Source organism: Carex rostrata, chromosome 3 (genome assembly GCF_964058835.1).
Source record: "Carex rostrata chromosome 3, lpCarRost1.2, whole genome shotgun sequence".
Taxonomy (NCBI): Eukaryota; Viridiplantae; Streptophyta; class Magnoliopsida; order Poales; family Cyperaceae; genus Carex; species Carex rostrata.
In genome coordinates this window covers 14,576,383-14,592,235 of record NC_135920.1, presented here as the reverse complement: position 1 = coordinate 14,592,235, position 15,853 = coordinate 14,576,383, and the positions used below count along the sequence as shown (strand labels likewise).

At 37.1% G+C, this 15,853-nt stretch overlaps 2 protein-coding genes across 2 annotated transcripts; one reads left to right on the top strand and one right to left on the bottom strand.

Moving 5' to 3' along the window:
• Positions 1-217: 217 nt before the first annotated feature.
• LOC144551708 (eukaryotic translation initiation factor 4G-like) lies at positions 218-5,596 on the top strand. Its single transcript, XM_078299781.1, has 5 exons — positions 218-1,946; positions 2,085-3,455; positions 3,594-3,788; positions 4,173-4,531; positions 5,158-5,596. The coding sequence occupies exons 1-4, from the start codon at positions 505-507 to the stop codon at positions 4,501-4,503; spliced, it is 3,339 nt and encodes a 1,112-aa protein (XP_078155907.1). The 5' UTR covers positions 218-504; the 3' UTR covers positions 4,504-4,531; positions 5,158-5,596.
• Positions 5,597-6,451: 855 nt separating this feature from the next.
• Positions 6,452-9,729, bottom strand: LOC144551707 (metacaspase-1-like). Its single transcript, XM_078299780.1, has 5 exons — positions 9,272-9,729; positions 8,521-8,851; positions 8,020-8,140; positions 7,201-7,419; positions 6,452-6,726 (listed from the first exon to the last, which is right to left on the bottom strand). Exons 1-5 carry the CDS (start codon positions 9,618-9,620, stop codon positions 6,667-6,669), a joined length of 1,080 nt encoding a protein of 359 aa, XP_078155906.1. The 5' UTR covers positions 9,621-9,729; the 3' UTR covers positions 6,452-6,666.
• Between the last annotated feature and the right edge of the window lie 6,124 nt (positions 9,730-15,853).

Genomic DNA, 15,853 nt, shown 5'->3' with positions numbered 1-15,853 from the left:
GCCAACCTCTAAAAGGTAGTTTTTTTTGTGTTGTTTCGCCGGCACGTGGGGGGCCTGGAATTGGATTTAGTCCAAAGGGCTTTGGACATAATCTCATCTAAGGCGAAGCCGGGTATTACAGTTTGATTTGCTTTAACATTCATAACCAACATATTTAAAACTTAATAATTTTAAATGGCTCTATAAATCTAACCCATCCGTGTAAATTTTAACACAGATCGGACAGTTTACAACTGACTTTGGATGAGATTTTGTCCAAAGCGCTTTGGACAAAAACTCCACCCGGGGGGCCTATACCTCACTATACTCAAGAATTGGATTTGGATCGGATTCTCAATCGGGTTTGACATCGAATCTTGATGCGATAAATCAAGGTCGGGTCAAGAAAAAGAAGAAGGGAGGGAGATGATCTAGATCCGCCTTGAAGGTGCAAGATCAGATCAAGGAAGAGAAGGAAGTCGCGTGTGATCTTTGTAATCGAGACTTGGATCCTTTTCAGAGAAGATGTCAACAAACGATGGGAGTTCGGGAGGTAAAGGGGGTTTGGAGTTACTGACACAGGTGGATCCTGAGGTTCTAAAAGTGTTGGTTGGGCTCATACAGGGAGCTAGTGTCTCCAACAATACCTTGGCACGTGATCCACCGCAGGTGAAGCTAGATCTCCCACCTGTGGAACCTAAGCTTGATGGACCGGCCACATATCTGAGTTGGTCGCATCAGATCGAGACTGCTCTAGTGGAGAGGAAGCTCGAGGGGTATCTGACAGGGGATGAACCAGCGAGTGGTACTACTCTGGTCGATGAGTGGAGGACCACACATGCCTTCCTCTACGCTTGGATACTCAACTCAATGAAACAATTGATCGCCTCTTCAGTAGATGGCATTCGACATGTGAGGGACATCTGGGCGAAGCTGAAGAGAACCTATGGTGGGACTGAGAACAACATGAGGGTGTTCCAGATTCAGCAAAAGATAGAGGCTGTGGTGCAGGGTGATAGATCGATTCAGGATTACTCCTTAGATCTGAAGATGCTGTGGGTAGAGCTTGATCACTTCTCACAGATGTCGAGCTGTAGTGATCCGAGCTGCAAGAAAGGGGAGCTTCTTGCACAGATGAGGACTATGCAGTTTTTGGCTCATCTGAACTCGGCCTTTGATCAGAGGAGATCAGTTCTCCTAGCCCAGACGAAGATCCCTTCATTGGATGAGACCATTGCTGTGATGATGCAGGAGGAGAGTCGGATGAGGATACATGCTGAGTCGAGTGGACCTCCAGGTGCGCGATCAGCTTTAGCCGCCTCGAGCTCAGGTATGACAGGTGTCCAGGGGGAGACTTGCAGGTACTATAACTACGGAGAAACAGGTCATCTGATCAAGGCTTGTCTTAAGCCACCAAAGGAGAGAGATGCAGGTGGTAGAGGGCAGTCTGAGAACCGCAGATGCAGCCGTGGGAGCCGAAGAGGTGGAAGAGGAGGCAACTGGACAAATCTGATAGTTGCAGAGGAAGAGGAAGAAGCTGGTGTGGGGTTGTCAGAGGAGGATCTGATCATAGAAGCGGCCTCACAGATACTCAGGAGGAGACAAAAAGGACCACAAGGAGGCCTCGGCCGGAATATGTCTATCAGAGGCCAGCCCGGCATTTCAAATTCCAGTAGTGCCATGGGAGATAGAATGGGGTCAGGATCAACAAATGAGTTTGGATCTGGTACAAGTTCAGAGTACGGATATGGGTCAAGAGAAGGTGGGATGGGTGTGCGCATGGCGAGCCCAGAAGAGCGGACCGGGCCTCCATTGGGTTGGGGCCAGAGAGGATTGGATCGTAATTTCTCAGCTGGTAGTAGGCCAGCTCCACCTATGGTTAATCAACGAGCTGGGCTGGTGGCTTCATCTCCAAGTAGTACCAGCCCTCCAGACAGTGTCATCAAGGAAAAATCGGAGTTCTATAGGTTTGTTTTCTTTCTTTCTTTTCTTATTTTGTTGATGTTTAAATGACCGCTGACATTCAACTGGTGTTGCAATTTTGTTTCTAATACAACCTTCATGCCTTCCATCTCACGTGCTTCTACTTATTCTTCTGATGACAGTGCAAAGGACGAGAAGGAGGTGGCAATGTGCATGGAGGAGCTATTTAAGCAGGTTAAAGCGATGAATATAGACAGCCCTGATACACTAGCTGGGGTTACTTCTCAGATTTTTGACAAGGCGTTAATGGAACCGGCATTCTGTGAGATGTATGCAAATCTCTGCTCGCATCTGGCGAATGTCTTGCCAGATTTTAGTGAAGATAATGAAAAGATTACCTTTAAGAGGTTATTGTTGAACAAGTGCCAGGAGGAGTTTGAAAGAGGTGAACGTGAGGAAGCAGAGGCCGAGAAAACTGAAGAAGAGGGGGAGGTTAAACAAATCCCTGAGCAGAGAGAAGAGAAGAGGGTAAAGGTCAGGAGACGCATGTTAGGTAATATTCGACTGATTGGTGAACTGTATAAGAAAAGGATGGTAACTGAACGGATCATGCATGAGTGCATTAAAAGGCTGTTGGGGCCGACCCAAAGCCCTGATGAAGACGACACAGAGGCGCTCTGCACACTCATGAGCACAATTGGTGAAATGATAGATCATCCAAAAGCCAAGGAACACATGGATGCATACTTTGACATCATGGCCAATCTATCAACAAACCAAAGGTACTCCTCTCATGTACGCTTTATGTTAAAAGACGCAATTGATTTAAGAAGGAATAAGTGGCAGCAGCGGCGCAAGGTTGAGGGGCCTAAGAAGATTGAGGAAGTGCACCGGGATGCTGCCCAGGAGCACCAGGCCCAATCAACCCGGCTGTCGCGCGGTGGGCTTGTCATGAATAACCCCCCCATGAGAAGGGGCCCTCAGATGGGTTTAGTTTCTCCTGTTTCTCAGCAACCTGGTATACGTGGCATGGCCCCACCTCAGTCCGGCCGTGGTGGTTTTGCCATGCAAGATGTATGGTTTGAGGATAGGGGGGACAGATACCACTTCGACAATAGAAATATGAATCTGTCGCTGCCACTTCCTCAAGGGGTAAACAGGGATGAGTCTATCACCTTGGGACCACAAGGAGGCCTCGGCCGAAATATGTCTATCAGTGACCAGCCCGGCATTTCAAATGCCAGTAGTGCCATGGGAGATAGAATGGGGTCAGGACCAACAAATGGGTTTGGATCTGGTACAAGTTCAGAGTACGGATATGGGTCAAGAGAAGGTGGGATGGGTGTGCGCATGGCGAGCCCAGAAGAGCGGACCGGGCCTTCATTGGGTTGGGGCCAGAGAGGATTGGATCGTAATTTCTCAGCTGGTAGTAGGCCAGCTCCACCTGTGGTTAATCGACAAGCTGGGCTGGTGGCTTCATCTCCAAGTAGTACCAGCCTTCCAGACAGTGTCATCAAGGAAAAATCAGTTTCTGCTATAAGGGAGTTCTATAGGTATGTTTTCTTTCTTTCTTTTCTTATTTTGTTGATGTTTTAATGACAGCTGACATTCAACTGGTGTTGCAATTTTGTTTCTAATACAACCTTCATGCCTCCCATCTCACGTGCTTCTACTTATTCTTCTGATGACAGTGCAAAGGACGAGAAGGAGGTGGCAATGTGCATAGAGGAGCTGAAGTCACCTGGTTCTTACCACCGCATAATATCAACCTGGGTCTCAGACTCATTTGAGAGAAAGGAAGTGGAAAGGGATGTTTTGTATAAGCTTCTGGTCAACCTTTGCAAGCCCAGTGGAGGCCTTTTTCCTCAGGCCCAGCTTCAGCAGGGGTATAGTCATCGTTGCTCCTTTATATCCATACATAGTGTTTCCGTTCTGTGATTCTATCCAGTATTGGCATGCTTTTTTATTTGCATATTAGTACTGAGAAGTACGGTGAATAATCTAGCAAATGTATAATCCTTGACAATTCCAGGCACGCTAATAAAATGAATGTCAAAGCAGGAAAGAAAATTATCTGATTTGTTACTCTCATTGCACACTCTTTCGTGTTGTCTAATTTTTTGCTAAGACCATCTGTTAATTGCACCATCTGATTCTTAGAAATAATCGTGTTACTCGTCTGGTGTTCTTTTGTGCATGCATGAACCTGAGCCGACTGGTACTAGATTTAAGCTGTGCTGCTTCCTAATTCTTCATTTCTTGCTTATCAGGCTAGAGACTGTACTGTCAACTCTAGAAGATGCAGTAAATGATGCACCAAAAGCGCCGGAATTTCTCGGAAGGCTTTTTGCAAAATTTATAGCAGAGGATGTGATGTCTCTGGAGGACATAGGGAGATTGGTATGCGAAGGTGGGGAGGAACCAGGGTTGCTGATTGAAGCTGGTCTTGGTGGGGATGTTATTGGTTGCACTTTAGAATATATTAAGGTTGAGAAAGGGGATTCTTTCTTGAATGATGTTCGGGCTGGATCCAACCTTCAGTTGGAGGATTTCAAACCGCCACCCCCAGCGCGTTCTAAGAAGTTGGATCCCTTCCTCTAGAAACTAAAAGAATTGATGCTTATATCAGGTACTATAGGTTACTAGTCTTGTGAAGGATATTTATTTTTGTTCATGACAATGCCTATGTTGCATCAATATTGAAAAACAATCATCTATATACTTTGCGTACACACTAGGCCTCCTCTGTCACTGTTTGTATGTATTATTGGCAAGATGGTATTGGTCAATTTTCTTGATATCTAGTGCGAATCAGATGTTTTTTATTTTTAGGGTTATGCGCAATATTTTAGTAGGTATTCGGTGAGAATAGATTTAAAAAAAATTTCATATTAAAAAAGGTGGAAGTTGCCCTGATTTCAAAGCTGGTGGAATTTACCCAATTGCATTTCCATCAATTTAACATATAGAATAGTGCATTCCCCCTCACCTGAAAAACATAGATGGATAGGGGCATGATTGTGAAATGGGAGGTTTTGAGTGCCAAATTTCTTGTCTATTCCACCTTTTTCTTCTGTCATTGTAACACTCAATTCCAAGCATTTCCAATCATGTTGGGCAACTATTCTGCCTTATTCTACCCAATTCCAACTTATTCTACGGGACCAAACACGCACTTCATGTTTTTTTAAAGGGCACATGTGGAAACCTTGATTTGTTTCAATATGCTCTAATTGGCTGTTTTTTTTTTTGTAGATCACTGTGTTTTGTTGCGAGCATTGAACCAATCAGCTTATCTACTCGTGATGTCAGCACGGAGTTCTATTTTGGAATACTTTCTGATGCCCGATGAATGGAGACTATCAACATTAAAAATTTATTTATACAACTGTGCTCACACATTGTAAGGCAGGTATCGTACGGAAGGCACTTGGGGTTAATCACGAGTGATTAACATGCAGTTTATTTTGATGTGGAAAAATTGTGAATTGTTAGGCTGACGTATAACAAAATTGAGAAGGAAGAGTTGAGAAAATGCTGTGCTGAGTTGGGGTCTAACCACAGTGTCTGATGAGTTGAAACAGAAACAAATAGTTCTAACTTTCGGAGAGCCACTGATGGCTTTTGGTCTGTAACATGTTTTTACTCTGTAGATTTTGGTGATAGTTATCTTTTATTGCAGGTATTATATCTAGTGGCTTGTGTTATATCATCAATAGACATTCGCTTATTGGCGGTCAAATAGTTGCTTGATCCCTTTTTGTTTTTACTATCATCCGTCGTTGTACTTGTGTACAGAAATCCTTGCTACCTCTACTAGTCTGTTTTCTTACACGAGCATGAACTAACGCTATATTTTGGATTCATTTAGTTAGGTGTAATAATTATTTTTTATGAAATAGGGGCTGCAATAGTTGTAAGCTTGTAGCATTGTTTTAGAAGTCTATAGGATCATACCAAAATGACTGGGCTTGTGGTCCTATAATGTGTGGATCAAAATATGTTGACTTTATTATTATATACAAATGTTTGCATTATATCGACAAGTAGGCATGTGCTGTCAACTGGGGTGTCTATGCTGCAGCTTGCAAGTATAGAATAAGTTTTTTCTTCTTTGTAGTAGTAGGTAATTAGTTACCGTTCTGTTCAATGAAAAAAAGTTCAAAAATATTTATTATCGCACAATCAGGAGTGTGAGGTGGTTTGATGTCCGGTTTCGATTTATGCTACTTTTATGAGTTAGTCAAGGGCCTACAAATCAGTCACTTCAAATAACCAACGGGCCTATAAAATCAGATTGAAGTGACTGATTCGTAGGCCCGTTGGTTTGGCTATGTTATGAACATATTTGTATTAAAAAAAAAGTTTAAAGCCCTGTTCCCTAAATCTTGTCAAGCATTATCATTATGTATGTTTGTAGTGAAGTTATGCTGGATCAGATAAGGGCATATGAGTACCCATTCTTTTATATATTGCCTTTGCCTGTTATATTCTATGTTGAGATCATCCGGACTGTATTTAAGGATAGAAAGCGTGTGAGCAATTCAAATTTAGAGGGATAGAATACCAGTCAAAGAATTAATCGAAAATTGTCCACACATGTTTATTTTTAAAAATGAGGAATAAGGGAACGCCTCAATATGTACAGATGTAACAACTAAAAGCGAATAGGGAGGGATGAAGTAACGAATTGCTCCCCGGGTGCCTCCCTGTCATACCATGTCGGCATAAAATAATGTACGAGAAATTATTGTGGAGAAACTTTCAAAGAGAGAAGGGTTTTGCGTAGACATCAAACGTCTCATGAGCAGTCAGCTGTGGTTCCTGGAAAATATAATCAACTGTTTAAGCAAACAAAGATTGATCAAAGCAATAAAGAAAAGAAAGACGGGAATCAACAAATTCATCCTCAGTTCGTCTTGGGTCCATTTCATTTCATTTCAATCAATGTTTAAATATGTACATATGGCAAAAAGAAAACAACCACACTGGTAAGACACCAGACCAATCTGGACAACTAAAGAGCTTCGGTCAGAGTGTGTATTACTCTTTAAGTGCAATTGTGTTCCAAAGCCATTAAAGAATTTCAGATTTATATTAGTCATTGAGAAATGATTTTTGCCAAGCAGTCCCAAAGTATTGCCAAATTAGGTCACACTTCATGTTTTAAATAAAATCTAAATTTGTATTTTATGATGTTTTCTCATGGATATGACTTTTCCAATTTATGATTGTCATTTTATCATAAATTTTGGATATGCTGGTCAGATCTCATATGCTCTAATGTTTTCAATGTACCTGTTTCAAGCCACCTCCGCTGCCACCTGTGAGAAGCATTGTGAGGAGAGACGTGACAGAGCCGCCGCCGCTGCCGCCGCCTACTGAGTCACCTGTGCTTCTTATGACAGCACGCATGGAGGTCAGGATGCTGCCATAGGTCATCATCCCTTGGCTTCGCTCAATTGCTTGAATGAAGCTGAAAGTCATCGCCCCTGTCGAAGTTACCTTTGAAAGAGCCTGATAGTTTTTGTTATTTCAAATAGTAAGAATCAAATGTTTGATTTCATAATGGAAACAGAAGGGCAATAAGCACAGCAAGATGCAAAAGAGCAAGCTACTTGCAGATAATTAAAGATATCTTTCGAAATACCTGCCTGGTATATTCTCATCTCCCAATATATAATCTTACTTCAGTTCTGAGCAGTAAAAATAACAACTGTTAAATTTATCTGATGGAAATAATACACTCCATCAAGACTCAACAATTATTCCCTTACCCATAATAATCCCTCATCTTGTCCTTTTCCAGCCCAAAATGAGATGAAATCAAGTCAAGTAAGCCTAGCCTGTGATGTGATTTATTTGAATTAAAATCATGGAATTGCATCTTGCTCCATTTGATCTTGATTTAGAAGTTTTATGCATATCAGACCGGTTGCATTGAAAACACTGGGTATATTTGCAAATGTGGTAAACAATAGGGTGCGATTTGCAAAAGCAACCAGAGAGATATCATGAATGCTATATCAATTAAGGACAGCCTCGTCTGAAATTCAATGTTCTTTCAAAAGTTGCATGGTGATAAAAATAGTGCAAGGAAAGGGACCAGAAAAGTACGGCAGTATCAGCAGAGGTTTGGTGATCATCACAGCCACTAAATGAGATGGCTTCACCGCCACTCGTGCCCGTCCATACCCCCGACCGTGGCCGGTGATCTTCCCACACATAATGGCCATTCCTGCACCAACACAATTTCAACCTATCAGTCAACTGAAATGATTATCATGCTTGCTTTTGATCCTGCATCAGCCAAGATTTCACGCCAATCCAATTATACTGAGGTTTTACCCACATAGATTACAAGGTATGAGATAGATTACAGACAAGTAGAATCTCCTAAGTGGTATGTTCAAGCATGCTAGCAAGGCTACATCATGTTAGATTCTATTACACAAACAAGGTATTGTTTAGAAAATAATATATTGGATATGCTTCCAATATTATGTAATAAACAACTGGGAGGGAGCAGATTACATTTTTGTCAATGTTTAGCATGAGTTTTGGCAGTGAAAAACTCAAGATTATAACAACTCTCTCAGAAATGATATAATCAATTACCGGTCCATGCGGCAGAGAAAAGGCAAATCAAGCACCGTTCCACTATGGCACGCATCAATAATAGCATGAAGCTTGACCCCAAATGGAAGCGGTCTCACCATCGTCGCATTGATCTCGTCATCAACAATCATGCCTTGTGTTTCAAAATCCAAAGGACAAAGGGTCTCATCTTGCCCATCGGCCTCATCACCATTGTAATTCCTCTGCTGTGATCCATGACCAGAGTAATGAAACACCAATGAATCGCCAGGCTGGCAGCCCTGCACCAGCCAGTACATGGCCATCCTTATGTTTGCCTTTGTTGGGATTTTGTATGGATCTCTTTCTTCTTCTGCATGTGTACAAAGAATTTACTGAGTTTAGATCAGATCTAGGAATCCAGTAGTACCTGAACAAGATAACTGAAGATTAGAGTGAAAAAATACACATGGTTTATTGATTGGAGCAATATGATGAAATTTATGAATTTAAAATAGGTACACTTTCATTGTTGTCAATTGTGTTACAAAAACAAGGAAGTGGATAAATTAATTTCCAATTTAATTACTTGAGTCTCCCAGTGAGAATATGATTAAAAAAAAAGATGGAGCTAGCCTTTTCTTTCAAACAAGAGCAGTCCAGCCCTCTTTTTTCTTATAATAAAAGGCAACTTGATCTCATCTAATTTTCTTACAATAACAATTTATCCTGGTAAAATCATATTATTGTACCGAACGAACTAAGAAGTTACTAGTTCAACTCGTTAAATCACCTGTTAGCATAATAATAGACGACTCGGGAAAATGGAATCGGTTCATTAGCATGTACTTCATGCACTTAGCATCGTTAAGACACCCCTTCAGCTCGTGTCGCGAGTATCGGTACGATATACCGCATATCACCGCTCGTTTCTTCCCGTGTGCCGACGGTGGGGGCGGTTGTCCTCCCCACGGCCCAGTCGGCGCGGGAGGCGGCGCCAAGGCCTGAGCCGGAGGCGAAGGGGCGTTGCGGGGGTCCGCTACATAGGTGACAGCCTGGCAGAGAGCACACCTGATCGAGGTCGCACCATGGGGGAGCTGTAGCGCGGTACGACAGCCGGAGCAGTTTATCAGCATCAACATGGTGGATCGGATCCAACAAATTTCTCTCCTTCCTTCCGCTTCTGGGTTTGGAAGTGGGAACCCCCTTTGAGTTGTTTGATGGCGTTGTTGTGGCAACTGGCAAGGTGATTGGTTAAATTTCTAATCGTTAGCACGTCTTGTAGCAAATTGGAAATAAATCTGCTGCGAAGCGATTCAAAAGAAGGTTCCCTGTAATTCTAAATCCCAGATTCTGGTTCCCTGCAATTCCAAATCCCACCATGTCTTAGAATGCACGAATCTCAATAGTAGTTGTTTTCTCTACACGGATCTCAAAACAAATGAAAGGGTGGATGTAGAATTGCAGGGTGCTTGCGATTCCAAAGAATCGCAGCAGATTTAATTTCTAGCAAAATTCACCTGATGCTTAATTTTTTTGTCGGGATTTCTCTTGCTCTCCGCGTGACGTAGACAATTTCTTCTTTGATGAGATCGGACGGTCTCAGATGGATCGTTATTCGTTACCTTCAAGCAGCTGGTTGACGAATTCATATCACTAAAGTAACAGAATATTTGCATTTGGATTCAGACCGTCCGATCTATCTTGGCACGAATATTAACGGCTCAGGATATGGATTCGCTGGTTGACTAGATCGTAGCCGTTCGTCTCTTTGATCGAGACTTTCCGTCGTAAAATCAAGATGTGCTCGGAAAAGGAAATGTTGCTGTCGAGTGTCGAGTGTCGAGTGATTTCTAGAACGCCGAATTTTTTTGCGAAGCGAGACCAGAGGCGCCGTTTGCGCGTTCATCTGTTTTTTCTTTCAAGGGAAAATTTCATGAATACCCCTCAAAAACTTCAAAATTATGCATTCTCCAATCTAAACTTTATAATATCACATTTACCCTTCCAAACTTCAAAAACTTACAAATTTACCCATTTCAATATCTTTTCTATTAAAACTCATTTTAAATTTATAAAATATTAGTTATACCCATCCCTTTTTCCCCGATTTTTTTTAAAATATCCCAAAAAATAATTATTTTATTAATAATAACCAGGTTTGGGATGAAATTTTAAAAATACCCAGGTCGCAGATTTTTTCTGCGCCCGGGAACTTTTATTCCGGGCCGCAGAAAAAATTTGCGCCCCGAAATTTTTTTTTTTTTTTTTTTTTTAGAATTTTTTATTCCGAGCGCAGATTTTTTCTGCGGCCCGCATTTTTTTTTTTTTTTTTTTTAGAGTTTGGAGAAAAAAAAATCCATTATGTATATGTATATGTATGTATATGTATATGTATATGTATATATATGTATGTGTATGTATATGTATATGTATGTATATGTATATGTATATGTATATGTATGTGTATGTGTATGTGTATGTGTATGTGTATATGTATATGTATGTATATGTATATGTATGTATATGTATATGTATATGTATATGTATATGTGTATATGTATATGTATATATATGTATATGTATATGTATGTATATATAAATATACAAATATATGTATATATAAATATACATATATATATACATATATGAGGAGGGATCAAGTTACAACATTTTTTGAGTTACAACAAGTTACAACAAGTATTATTTACATTTTCAAAGTCCAAATCGTCGATCCAAACCGTTAGATGTGATCTCTACAATAAAATCTGCTTGGAGACCAAATTTTACATTTTTTTGAAATTTTTTTACTATTTATTAAGATGGGTACAAAATTCAATGGTATGAATTTGACTAGTTTTTGTACCCACCTTAATAAATAGTAAAAAAATTTCAAAAAATGTAAAATTTGGTCTCCAAGCAGATTTTATTGTAGAGATCACATCTAATGGTTTGGATCGACGATTTGGACTTTGAAAATGTAAATAATGCTTTGTTGTAACTTGTTGTAACTCAAAAAATGTTGTAACTTGATCCCTCCTCTACATATATATGTATATAATATTTATGTATATGTATATGTATATGTATATGTATATGTATATGTATATGTATATGTATATGTATATGTATATGTATATGTATATGTATATGTATATGTATATGTATATGTATATGTATATGTATATGTATATGTATATGTATATGTATATGTATATGTATATGTATATGTATATGTATATAATATTTGTGTTTATGTATATGTATACACATATATACACATATATACATATATTATATACACATATATACATATATTATATACACATATATACATATACATATATTATATACACATATATACATATATTATATACACATATATACATATACATATATTATACACATATTATATTATATATACATACACATATATTATTAAAAAAAATCAGATCATGGATATTTTCTTTCTTCAAACTCTAAAAAAAAAAAAAAATATACATATACATCTACATATACATATACATAAACATAAATATTATATACATATACATAAACATAAATATTATATACATATACATATATTATATACACATATATACATATACATATACATACATATACATACATATACATACATATACATATACATATACATATACATATACATATACATATACATATACATATACATATACATATACATATACATATACATATACATATACATATACATATACATATACATATACATATACATATACATATACATATACATATACATATACATATACATATACATATACATATACATATACATATACATATACATATACATATACATATACATATACATATACATATACATATACATATACATATACATATACATATACATATACATATACATATACATATACATATACATATACATATACATATACAGATACAGATACAGATACATATACATATACATATACATACATATACATATACATACATATACATGATGGATTTTTTTCTCCAAACTCTAAAAAAAAAAAAAAAAATCCGGGCCGCAAAAAAAATCTGCGCTCGGAATAAAAAATTCTAAAAAAAAAAAAAAAAAAAATTTTCGGGGCGCAAATTTTTTCTGCGGCCCAGAATAAAAATTCCCGGGCGCAGAAAAAATCTGCGGCCTGGGTATTTTTAAAATTCCATCCAAAACCTGGTTATTATTAATAAAATAATTATTTTTTTTGGGTATTTTTAAAAAAATCGGCCTTTTTCCTTTCCTTCTCCTCTTCCCTGCAAATCTCACTTTTAATAGAACTAAAACAAGGTTATACTATTTATTTGTGCACTGCAGCACAAGAAGGGAGTTATTGGAATTATTGATGCATTTTGCATCTAAAAATTTACTCATATACTAGATATATAATACATCCTCTGTTTGGAGTTCAAACTCAACCACTTATGTACTATAATTCTTGGAATAGTTTATTTTTTCTTTTCTTTTCTTGTTACTTTTATCGAGTACATATTCATTGCCCAAGTATATGTTTGTTTTCTCAACTTTATATTTACACAAGTAACACCTGTGTCATTTCAAAAAAAAATTGTTTGTTTGTTGAAAGCCCGTAGGCACTTGTATTGATATAAAAACTTACAAGGTAGTTGCTACATAAAATTAGACAATATTGTATGTGAAAACATACAGCTAAACCAAACTAAAAATGCACAGAGATAGGTGCATCCTGTGAACGTAAATTGATCATTCTTGCTTGATTAGAATGATAGGAGTCTAGTGATATAAGAACTAAGGGATTTTAAATTTGTTTTATCACACTGATGATATAAGAACTAAGGGAAGAGAAGCAATGCAAGCACGAGTTGACAAGCTGAATGAACAAATGAGTCCCTTTCGATCTTGGGTTAGTACGTATGATTATTAGATCAATTTTGCTCAACCGCGACACTTTAGTTATATTTTTTTAACAGATGTTCCCTTAACATAAGTTTGGAATCTCATTTTAAATCAATGAGAAGTGTGATTGTTAGCGGTGCATTTGATGCTTTTCTTTTTATTTCTTTTTGGTTGTTCTTGCTCGAACTAATTTATAATATCCAATGAAGATGAGAGTTGCATGGGAAGAGAAGAAGAGGAGGGAAAGGGCATAATTGATATTTTATAAATTTAGAATGAGTTTTAATAGCATAGATAATAAAATGAGAAAATTGGTGATTTTTTTTATTTTTGAAGGGTAAATATGATATTATAAAGTTGAGAGGGGAAATATGTAATTTTTAAATTTTTGAGGGATATACATGAAATTTTCTCTTATTTTAAATCAAATGAAGGTATATAGACTTATAGTTTGTGGTGTAAAATAAAATGTTGAGGAGGATATATTCGGAATTGGTGGGCTGGTTAGGTGCAACCACTCCACTTTTAGCTACAATAATATAAATGCTAATTTTGTTTTCGAACAATATCTCCCAGACTTTGCTCGGTATAAAAATTTATCATTTTTCCTCAAAATATTACAACATCCTGCGGAGAAGGGCTGCTGGTATTTTAGTGGCCTCAAAATCTCGGGACTTCAATTGACTCTGCGGTCTTAGTCTAGAGATCTTTAAATAAAATATAGCGATCTCTTTCTTTTTTCTTTTTCTTTTTTGGACACAGAGAACAAGGAAGGTTTAATGAGTTTTTGTTTTTTAGTTCTTTCAATTTTTTTTCTCAACTCAAGTGGTCCTGATTTCAACTCAACCAAATGATTTTTATTATTTTGTTAATAAAATTTCTGTCAAAAAAAAGACTGCTATTTTATTGGAAGCGTCTAATTGTCCACAGCTTTGTGTCCACCATTTGTCCACAGCTTTGACTTGCGCGAATACTGTAAAATTACTTTTACATGCTGTATAAGTATACAATATATCACATAAAATATATTAGTTAATCACAAAAACATCCAGCAACTATTTGAAGTGGTCCCATGATAGTTAGAAAAAAGATTACAACTTGCACAACAAGACAAAATAAATGTACTTTCAAACTATACTTTCGGAAATTACAGTTATAGAAAGTTATTGGCAGTTAGAGTTAATTATTAGCATCCGCACTGGGTTGAATCTTGTATACTGTAAAATTGAATCTTGTATACTGTAAAATTGAATCTTGTATACAGTAAAATTTTCAATTGAATCTTGTATACTGTAAAATTGAATCTTCTACACAGTAAAATTTACAAATTAAATCTTGTATACTGTAAAATTGAATCAGCAGAACTGTAAAATTGAATCTTATATACAGTAGAATTTTCAATTGAATCTTGTATACTGTAAAAATTAAATCTTGTATACAGTAGAATTTTCAATTGAATCTTGCATACTGTAAAATTGAATCTCGTATACTGTAAACTTTTCAAATAATACTGTAAATTTTCAATTGAATCTTGTATACTGTAAAAAGACAGTTAGATGAGAATGGATAAGGTTGGAAGCGTCTAATTGTCCACAGCTTTGTGTCCACCATTTGTCCACAGCTTTGACTTGCGCGAATACTGTAAAATTACTTTTACATGCTGTATAAGTATACAATATATCACATAAAATATATTAGTTAATCACAAAAACATCCAGCAACTATTTGAAGTGGTCCCATGATAGTTAGAAAAAAGATTACAACTTGCACAACAAGACAAAATAAATGTACTTTCAAACTATACTTTCGGAAATTACAGTTATAGAAAGTTATTGGCAGTTAGAGTTAATTATTAGCATCCGCACTGGGTTGAATCTTGTATACTGTAAAATTGAATCTTGTATACTGTAAAATTGAATCTTGTATACAGTAAAATTTTCAATTGAATCTTGTATACTGTAAAATTGAATCTTCTACACAGTAAAATTTACAAATTAAATCTTGTATACTGTAAAATTGAATCAGCAGAACTGTAAAATTGAATCTTATATACAGTAGAATTTTCAATTGAATCTTGTATACTGTAAAAATTAAATCTTGTATACAGTAGAATTTTCAATTGAATCTTGCATACTGTAAAATTGAATCTCGTATACTGTAAACTTTTCAAATAATACTGTAAATTTTCAATTGAATCTTGTATACTGTAAAAAGACAGTTAGATGAGAATGGATAAGGTTGTGGACAAATGGTGGACAAAAACCTTTTCTCATTTTATTTGAAGGCCTCTAGATTGGGGCCGCAGGGCTAATTAGCAGCCCCCAGTTTTTTGGGTTGCTAAATGGTTTGGCAGCCAGGACGAATTTCGAATTCTGACTAAAATGGGGTGTTTTGATTTATTTTTTGTGTTAATATAGAAAAAATAAAAATTTCGGCTGCAAGAACACCAAAGGAACATAATCCAGTGCG